This window comes from Leptonychotes weddellii, chromosome 12 (genome assembly GCF_054177405.1).
Source record: "Leptonychotes weddellii isolate Sample4059 chromosome 12, ASM5417740v2, whole genome shotgun sequence".
Lineage (NCBI taxonomy): Eukaryota > Metazoa > Chordata > Mammalia > Carnivora > Phocidae > Leptonychotes > Leptonychotes weddellii.
In genome coordinates this window covers 15,809,462-15,819,305 of record NC_138380.1, presented here as the reverse complement: position 1 = coordinate 15,819,305, position 9,844 = coordinate 15,809,462, and the positions used below count along the sequence as shown (strand labels likewise).

At 40.7% G+C, this 9,844-nt stretch overlaps 1 protein-coding gene across 5 annotated transcripts in view; it reads right to left on the bottom strand.

Annotated features, from left to right (window-relative positions):
* Positions 1 to 278: 278 nt before the first annotated feature.
* CNOT4 (CCR4-NOT transcription complex subunit 4) overlaps positions 279 to 9,844 on the bottom strand; it is a 145,752-nt gene continuing 136,186 nt past the window's right edge. For 3 of the 5 annotated variants that reach the window (XM_081800040.1, XM_081800042.1, XM_081800041.1), the window contains 2 exons: positions 2,360 to 2,572; positions 279 to 1,683 (listed from right to left, as the gene is read on the bottom strand). In XM_081800040.1, coding sequence (XP_081656166.1) covers positions 1,382 to 1,683; positions 2,360 to 2,572 — 515 coding nt within the window. In that variant the 3' untranslated portion in view covers positions 279 to 1,381. The remainder of the gene's footprint in view (positions 1,684 to 2,359; positions 2,573 to 9,844) is intronic. The other 2 variants (XM_081800043.1, XM_081800044.1) reach the window with 1 other exon arrangement.

The window sequence follows — 9,844 nt, the reverse complement described above, 5'->3', positions numbered from 1 at the left end:
TGGCACATAAGGCTTCTCAGCTGGGAAGGTTGGGTCTGCATAGTACAATAGCACAGGGAGGTATCTTCTGCCAAAAGCCGCAGGAAGAGCAACTCTCAAGGACAAGGTGAGCTGATCTTCAAAGATGGCCAAGACTGACAATCAGATGAATTCTTTTTCTCACTTCTTCCTCTGTAGCATTTTCCCTAGTGTTGAACACGTTAAATCAACAGAAACATCTGATGACTGCGGTCACAATACAACAAAATGGAAAAACAAAACCAAGAACAACCCAAGGGTCATCATCAAGTTTTCTGTTTTATTTAAGATTTTAGTTTTAATTCTGAAGAAAGAGGTACATTTCCTTGTTTTTAGTTTTAGCGTCAGGTTATAACCAGGTTTCTGTTTTCTTTTCTCCTGTCTTTTCAATACTGCACAAACGTCCAGAAACTACAGGGTTAAGTAAAAGCGGCAGGCAAGGAGGTCAGAGATTTGCTCCTGATGGTGATCAGATGGCCCCAGAGCAGTGCTATCTCAGAGTGCCCTAGTCAGGCGAATTTAAGGTAAAAGAAAAAAAGATTCTGACAGAGGAGAAAGACTGAAGAAATTACTTATATTTCAGCTCTTATGTTATGCATAGGTATTAAATCTGTGAATGCTTTTTTTCTTTAAAACATTTGAATTTACTTTAAATCTAAAGCCAAAAATTTTTTTCTCCTTTCAAAAAAAATCACTTCTCCCCTCCTTATAAACTCTTTAGCAATAGGCCAGTTACTATTACAGATCAATTTGTCTTTCTACCAACTTCCAATAAATTCTTTTGCTTAACGACACAATCAAGTCCTCTCCATCAACTTGCCGAAAGAATTAAAAATTCAATTAAATTAAAAGCATTTTTCCCTGCAATAGTCATAGGCTGAATACAAGATGGATGCCAGGACCACTTCTTTCCCCCATGCACTTAGCAATCTCATTTCAATTAACCTGGTTTTCAAACTTTGCAGTTGATAATGCATTTACTTGACCTTTCCTAAAGATTAATCGTCATTTTCTGCTAAGCAGATTATGTCATTATTATGCGCGACAGACAGACAGTAATTTTCTAAGTATTGAGACTGCCCTTTGATTTTTTTTTTTCCTCCTTAAAAAAGGCATTTTTAGGAAACATTCAACAGTGTCACTCAAATGCTGATCAAAAGAAACTTTTACAATTAAAAAAAAAAAAACCAAAGCTGGTCATGACCCTGTGATCGCATTGCATCTGGGGGTGGGGAGAAAAAAAAATTGATCAGGAACTGGATTCTTCAGAACGTAAGAGATGAGCAGGGAGCGGTGGGTGGGCTGAGAGGGAGAAAACAGGGTGGGACAAATCCTGCATTTTCTAATGGTTTCTCTTCTTTCCCTAATGGCGGTCCAGTGTTGAACTCTGTAGTAAATCTGTGGGGGTTTTGCTGGGGGGTCTGAAGGCTGTCTGAAAGCCTGGGGGTGGGGAGTGGAAGCTGGAAGGATTTGAAGGAGGAGGGTAGGGATTCCAACTGGCTCTGTGCAGGGGGATCTGTGTGCTGAAGGGGGCGCTGTGGTGGGTCTGTGACGGAGCCGCACTGGGGCCGTCCATCTCTGTGAGGGCCTGAAGAGATTTTAGCCAGTGTGGAGGATTGTCGTCTTGAAGAGAGTCTAAACTGTTTCCTGAAGTTGCTGGAATACCTGAGGAGAGAAAAGAAAACAAGAGGGAAAATGGTGAGTCTGGGCAGAAAGAACCAGAAAGCCAGCAAACAGAGAATGTTTCAGGTATGATTAGTTTACCGAAAAAGAAACAGAAAAATTACAGTCTTCAAGTCCTTCCAAAGAAGACCTTTTTAACCTTATGTTCTTTTGGCTCCTCCACCCCCAAGGAGGATTCATCGTGACAGAAACCCATGCCTCTTCTTCCACTACATAGACACTGTCCCCCACTGTCACAGAGGCAGAGCTGCAAAACCTAGTCCCCACAGTTGGACGCCATCACTTCCCAATGGCGCTTCTCCTTCTCTGACGAGGATACGTACACAAGAGAGCCTTATAATAGAGAGCTTTATTTTAAAAAGTGGAGTATGTTCCTTTAAAAGGATAAGTCAGATACTTTTGTGCTTTGAGACCTGAAAAATACATGCTGTGAGCACCTCCTTACACCCAACGAGCCAACCTAGGCGTCAAGTGTCTCATACAACGAGGCCGACAGAGTCCCCAGGGACTGCACGACCCCGGACAGCGAAACCGGGCACCCCATGCTTGCGGCTTTGCGAAAAGAAGCTTATGTTGAAGAGACCTCTGTTTTTTATCTCATCGGTGCTAAAAACCAAACGGATGGCAGTCAGTGGGGCTGAAGGAGGGAGAAAGTTACCTGTGATGATGGCTGGGTCTGTCCAGCTGCCAGGGCTGTCCCAACTCAGGCTGTCGGTGGTGGCAGGATTGGACGTTGGTGCACTGTGGTTGGCGTTGGAGGGGGAGGAAGAATTGGGCAGTCCACCAAAGTTGATGTTAATGTTGGGTAGAAGTGCCCTTAGCCCGTCCTGCCATTCCTTCATATTTAAACTCTCTACAGAACTGCTGTTGTCTGGGAGATTTACCAACAAAAAAATGAAAGATAAAAAAAAAAAAATAAAAAGCTGACGTTAGAAACATATGTTGTTCTTTAGTGGTTAAGCGGGAGAAGAATTATTCTTTCTTTACTGAGCATTAAAGATGGGCTGTCCTAAGCAAGATAAACGTGGTTAGGATTTTGCTCATGAGCTCAGAGCCCCTGAAATCAGTGAGGAAAGACTTGCTCAAGGATCAGGAGAGGGAGCGTCTCATCCTTCCTATAGACACTTCACCATCTTGCGCTTGTAAATCAATAATCCAGTTTAAAGACTCCATGCTCCAAAGCACAACTGAGTTCCAGCTACATTATGAAGTTTCAGTCAGTGAGGCATTTAGCCGGCTGAGCTGATTTACTCTATGAAGCCTGCAAAGTTCAATACAGGAGCTCATTTCTGAGCCCGTTAAATGGAAGAAAAGTCATTTTATGAAGAATAAACATAAGCCAATAGAAAAGGAAAAATAATTAAGTTCTTCCTCATGATAAAACTGGTAATGCATTTCAGAGGAGAAAGGCAGGAATGAATAGGCTTTTGAATTTGAAGAGAGTATTTTTCCGTTAGTCATAAAGGCTGCGCAGGCAGAGGCTAAGCTACCTTTCAGCTGGGATAATTTCCAGCACAGTCTACCTACTCTATTCCAACAGATCCACCGACCATTTTAAAACTCAAGTCCTGGAGTCCTACAGTCAATTCTCTGGTTCTATTTATGAATAATGTCATATATGACAAGACACTATCAATGTAAAAAGGCTTTTTATAAATTGTGACTGAACTAACTTGATCTACTACCATCCAGAATCCACATGCTTTAATTGGTTGGAGGGGAAAGAGTGAAGCACAGCTACCAGAGTAATTGTTTCATTGGAAACAGGAATGTAGGTCAAACTATCAACCGAAGTTTTTGAGAAGAGCATAGAGAATTGATTAGCAATCACCAATGATGATGATGATGATATTCTATCAGGCAGTCTATGCTATTTGGTGAATTCAGAATTTTCTTTTTATAATTTTGCTTTGCACCAATTACTATTCTATGCCAAATGGTATCATGTTTCAGCAAGTGAAGCATTTAACCCTACTGACCTTATTTATAAAAAGGAAAAAAAAAAAAAAAACTACAACCAAACCCAACAAAAGTCATCCCTGAATTACTAAGATGAAGAAGAGGCCATCTACGCCATATAGACAAGTCAAGATAAGGGAAAATAAATTCCTCAAACCTTCTTTCCTTTCACAATCAATGCCGTTTCCTAAGACTCATCCTTCTGTCTGCATCCTACTTTACATCCGCATTGAATTGTACAATTTACAAGGCTCTCTCATAGTCAATTATTATTTCATTTGACCCTCATGTTGTGACGTAGGCATAGCAGGGAGAACCATCTCCATTTAACAGATAAAGAAACACACTCCAGAATAATTTGCTCAAGGTCACATGACTGGTATAGTAAGGACTTGAACCCAGACCTTACCTGAGTTGTTTCTTTTAATAACACCAAGCTCTCTCTCTTGATCTACATGGTACAGACTATTAACTGACTTTTTAATGGGTCAAATACTTAAGGGAAAAGCCAGGGGCCTATAAGACCCATGACTAAAAGGAGGCAAAAAATAAACACAGCAACATTATAGTGTATCTATTGGCCATGATTAGCAGGATAGACAAATATTTTGGCCGAAGGAACAAACTGGACTCTGCAGTCAATTCAGGGGCTGGGGGGGATTTCTAATCAACAGTGCAATCATCATCTTCACTCTGGCTCCAACTGCATGCGGTACTAACAAGATCATTTTAGTTCTAAAATACCCTCTATTACAGGAAGATTTGGTGACTATGCCACATTCGAACCTTAAAAGTGGTCAAACTGGGGCGCCTGGGTGGCTCAGTCGTTAAGCGTCTGCCTTCGGCTCAGGTCATGATCTCAGGGTCCTGGGATCGAGTCCCACATGGGGCTCCCTGCTCTGCGGGAAGCCTGCTTCTCCCTCTCCCTCTCCCTCTGCTTGTGTTCCCTCTCTCGCTGTGTCTCTCTCTGTCAAATAAATAAAATCTTAAAAAAAATAAAAATAAATAAATAAATAAATAGTCAAATTGTCAGACTGTATAACTTAAAATGGTTTTCAATCAACCAGAAACTGAACTCTAAACAAGGAAAGCTTCCCAGGAAGGAAATAAAATCCCCCTGATATAAAAAGATGATGTATAACTACATGGGGAAATTCTGAGGAAGATAAAGCTCTTGAACTAAGTAGCTGAAGTCAGTAAGAAGCTTATGCAGATGATCTGAGCCCCTCTTTTCCACCAAATCGAAAAAAAGAAAATACCCCATAACTCAGTAATACCAATTTTCTCCTTACTTTTGCTTTATGTTTAGTGAGTACTGGAACTATGGAACCCCTAATTTTGCATTAACAGAATAATATTTGCATTTATATAAAGTTTATTTGAAAATTAGTATTGCAATAAAGTCAAAAGACATTTGTGCATGGGTAGGGGATATACAGGAACTCTGCACTTTCCACTCGGTTTTGCTGTAAACTTAAAACACTCTAAAAAACAAAGCTTTTTTTTAAAAGATGTTTCTCTGATTTTAGACTAATGAAATCAAGCAAGAGTACACCTGACTCTTGAACAACACAGATTTAAGCTGCATGGGTCAACTTACGGGCACATTTTTTTTTTTCGATAAATACAGTACAGTCCTGTAAATGTATTTTCTCTTCCTTATGATTTCCTTAGTAATATTTTCTTTTCTCTAGCTTAATTTATTGTAACATACATAACATACAAAATATGTGTTAATTGACTATTTATGTTATTGGGTAAGGCATTCGGGCCAACAGTAGGCTATTAGTAGTTAAGGTTTTAGGGAGTCAAAAGTTATACGTGGATTTTTGCCTGCACAGGGGTTTGGTGCCCCTAACCCCAAGTTGTTTAAGGGTCAACTCTATGTTGACCAAAGGAACTCACATATGGCACATGATAACAGAAACAGTGAAAAACTCAGATCATCCCATGTGAACTATGATTATAAGATAGCTTGAGAAATAAATTAGCTAGTTTATAATTCTTACAATCTTGTCAAAAAAACAAAGTCATGTACCTAGACATCTTGGGACCCTGAGAGCATGCATGACTGATTTACAGTGAAGCTGCAAGTGTCACAGGGACATGGACTGACTGACATCTTTAGCTCTTGGAATGGGACCACTAATTCCAAGGAGCTTCGAACAAGAAGAGCAATTTTCTTCAGCTTTCTCCACTGTTGCTATGCCAAGTGTTGGCACAAAGAAAGGGCAAATGAAAGGAAATTAACTAACGCCTACCTTCATCAAAACAGCTCTCTTAGTCCAGCCATACTTGAACTCACCTCCTTTACCTCCCCATCCCCCATTGCCTCTGACTCAAATTTGTTCCAGTAATGAGGGCTTCTGGTAATCCATTCCTTGCAATACACAACAGCAGGGGTTATCAGCAGGGGTTATTAGGTACTACTGACATTTTGGACTACATAATTCTTTGTTGGGCGGGGGTGGGGGGGAGCTGTTCTATGCATTACAGGATGTTTAGTAGCATCTCTGGCCTCCACCCATCAGATGCCAGGAGCTCACACACCCCAGTTCTGACAACCAAAAATGTCTCCAGACATTGCCAAGTGATTCCTGGGGGAGCCAAAAATGGTCCCTGGTTGAGAACCACTGACACAAAGGAAGTCGGTTCCTTTGTATCTAGGGCTCTGAAAAATCCCACTTGAATACATAGTATACTTTAATACATAGTATACTTATACTTTTTGAATACATAGAATACTTTAAGATCGTACCAGAACTTTGATCACTGGACTCAACTTGATGCAACTTCATTTCCCTTTCTTGATACAGAACTTCACACTGGGGTGCCATTGAGAATGTACAAGTCAGTAGGTCTAATGGGGAAAATATTGGGCTGAAAATTGCAGATGGCCTTTATAGTCAGCTCTACACTGGTAATTAATACAACCTAAGGCATCTAAGTAAGTCTCTTCATATTCCAGGGCCCTATTTCATAAGTAGGAATAACATCTGCCTTACTCTCTTGTAGGGATAAAATGAGAGAAGAGAAAGCAAATCTGAAGCCCATTTATTACTTGATAAATGCCTAGTAACAATTTTTTATCAGTATTCAATACTGAATAGACAGTAAACTTTCCAAAAAGCCAAGGCAGAGGACTCCTCACTTGCCAGAAACTGGCTCCGTACAAACAGTCTCCTCCTTGGGAATGTAGGGATAACACCCAGCATCTTCACAGAGGGATTATATAGTTGATCTAAATGATAAGTCTTCTCACCATCAAAATATTGCAAAGACAAATAAGATATGGGAAAGCACCTTAAACTTTCCACAAGCAAAGCACAATGAAAATCAAGTTACTGAACGTATTTTCAATTAGAAATTAGATACTATTTGATTTTTAAAGCATTTAATTAGTTGTAGTATAATACATCCGGGAAGAACTGTATATTTTTAAAGGACTGCTAATAACGTTTTAAATGTTTTATAATGTTAAAAAAAACTAATTTTAATTTATAATTTTCAGATATGTACAACAAAATACTATTCTGGGGTCTAAATAATTTGAGGGCAGGAAAGCAGGTCAAGTTGTTTGTAGTAGTTTTATTTTTCAGTATAGAACTCAAAGACATAAAATTTAAAATACCTTCAAGTTTCCAGATACCACATTCTCATATGCCATTGGGTAAGAAGTATCAGTATACTTTCAGTTTCCCTGGACCCCCAGCACACCACAGAGAAGAAATTATGTCTAAAATTCGGCCAGCTTGGCGATTACCTAACACCCAGTCCATAACATGTTGGTCACAGCACACGAAGCAGGTTGACAAATCTGGTTTTTAGCAACAACAGCAACAACAAAAATTATAAAATGTATGTGTAAAGATGGCCAAGATCAAAGTTAAATAAGCAACTGTTTACTGAAGGCATACAGTATGCAAGGAGAACAAACAACTTCAACTTTGTCTCCCGTTCTCAAGGAGTTTAAAGTCGAGACGGTGAGACAATGGAAATACAGGAAAAATTCAACAATGACAGTCTGGACGAGCAACAGAAGAAATGCCACCGGGTTGTATGTGATTAATAAATGCTACAAAGTTTAGTAAAAAGAGAGGCCAGTGAGGCACGCATGTGGAAATGTCTGCGGGGGGGTTGGGTAAGGACAGGAGCAATCATTCATTCACCGAGTGGCTTTATTTACTCCATAGATAGCTTGAGCCTCAGACATCCACAACACTAGACTTAGACCAACTACTAAGTAGGATGCATAGAGAAAGGCATGTTTTATAAGCAATGGCTCCACAGTTGACCCTGACGGAACATGGGTTTGAACTGCGCGGGTTCACTTACATGTGGATTCTTTTCAGTACAGCACTATGAAATGTATTTCAATATTTAAATATATTTTAATATTTATATTAAACATATTTTCTCTTTTCGGTGCCTCTAACTCCTCATTGTTCAAGGGTCAACTGTATTATAAGATAAAATTAAGCTGTATCCTGACATCAAATCTTTGACAGAAAGTCCTGGGGCGCCTGGGTGGCTCAGTCGTTAAGCGTCTGCCTTCAGCTTAGGTCATGGTGCCAGGGTCCTGGGATCGAGCCCCACATCGGGCTCCCTGCTCGGCGGGAGGCCTGCTTCTCCCTCTCCCTCTCCTCCTGCCGTGTTCCCTCTCTCACTGTGTCTCTCTCTGTCAAATAAATAAAATCTTTAAAAAAAAAAAAAAGTCCTAAAGCAGGAAAAAGATGAATAGTTTAGGCAAGAACACACAGCATTATAGCGGCTTAAGCGGGTTTCTCTTTCTGTTCCTCAGGTTAACTGCAATGTGTTCATCATTAGGAAATGCAAAACTTTGCTACTGATAGCAAAATTGTGGGAAAACCTGCTCTTTGTAGTTGTCACTGGTGACAAGCTAATGAGTTTTTCCAGTCTGCATAAAATCTTCACCTGAAGACTGAATTTCAGATTGGTTTCGGACTGCAAAACCATCTCAGGAGCCCCTGGGGAGGAAGCGGAGGGGACAGGGCACTAAGACAGCATATCCTCCTCCCATTCTGCTTTCATCTATGTCACATATGAGGGTGCCAGGTAAGACTGCATTCGAAAACCAGTACCTGCTGCTCGGTGTGAAGACAGGAGATCTGTGTGCAATGACAACACGGTGAGAACAAACACACATAAGGGGAACCTGAAAACAAAAGGCCATCCCAAGTATTCGTTTCCTGTAAAACAGTCTGTACCACCAGGTCAGGATTTTCTGTCTCCTCTTGGAAGCCTTGCCTCTACCTTCTTTTTGGCACCACCTCTGTAAGGTTTTTTCGTTAGAAACACAGAGGCCTTATTAATTAAACTGGCTAGATGCAGCTAAATTCACGGACCCACCCATTTCTCTCCTTTCATGTTTGCTAGGGACAACTGGTCCACATCCTCAGTCTTAGGCTACTCCATTCTTATCTGCCATCCCTATGGCAGAGACATCTTCAATTTTTTTTTTTTTAAGATTTTATTTATTTATTCATTAGAGACAGAGAGAGAGAGAGGCAGAGGGAGAAGCAGGCTCCCAAGGAGCAGGGAGCCCGATGCGGGACTCGATCCCAGGACCCTGAGATCATGACCTGAGCCGAAGGCAGACGCTTAACCATCTGAGCCACCCAGGCGCCCTTCAATTTCAAGTTAAATTCCTATCAGTGCTCAAATCCTCCCCAACTGGGCAGCAGTCATCGAGAGTCCCAAATACACCTAGAAGAGTTTATTCTGCTCCCCAGTTTTTAAGCCTTATCTAATGGTTACTCCTCAAAGCCTCAACTGGCAACCTGATCGTTTTCCAAAAAGCTTTTATCTTCCTTTCCTTTACTGCTGTCCTTTATAGTCAAAGTCAAAGTCAAAGGCTCCCTCCAGTGGCTAGGTTACTTAGGGAAACAAATCTTTCTTGGTACAAGCTGTTGTACATTTGAAATTTAGTTCCCATTATGGTTACTCCTTGCCAGTTACTCTCAAATATTCATGCATTTTTAGAAGGACACACAGTCATCCTATCTCAGGCTCTATCCCTCTCTATGCCACCTCCCTACCCCACCTCACCCTGTTATATATATGATTTCCTATCAGTTTTGGATGAAGTGCATCTCCGTCAGGACAGGATTTTAAAAAACCCTAAACCTTCTCCAAACTTCAACAACATATCTCTGAGCAACTC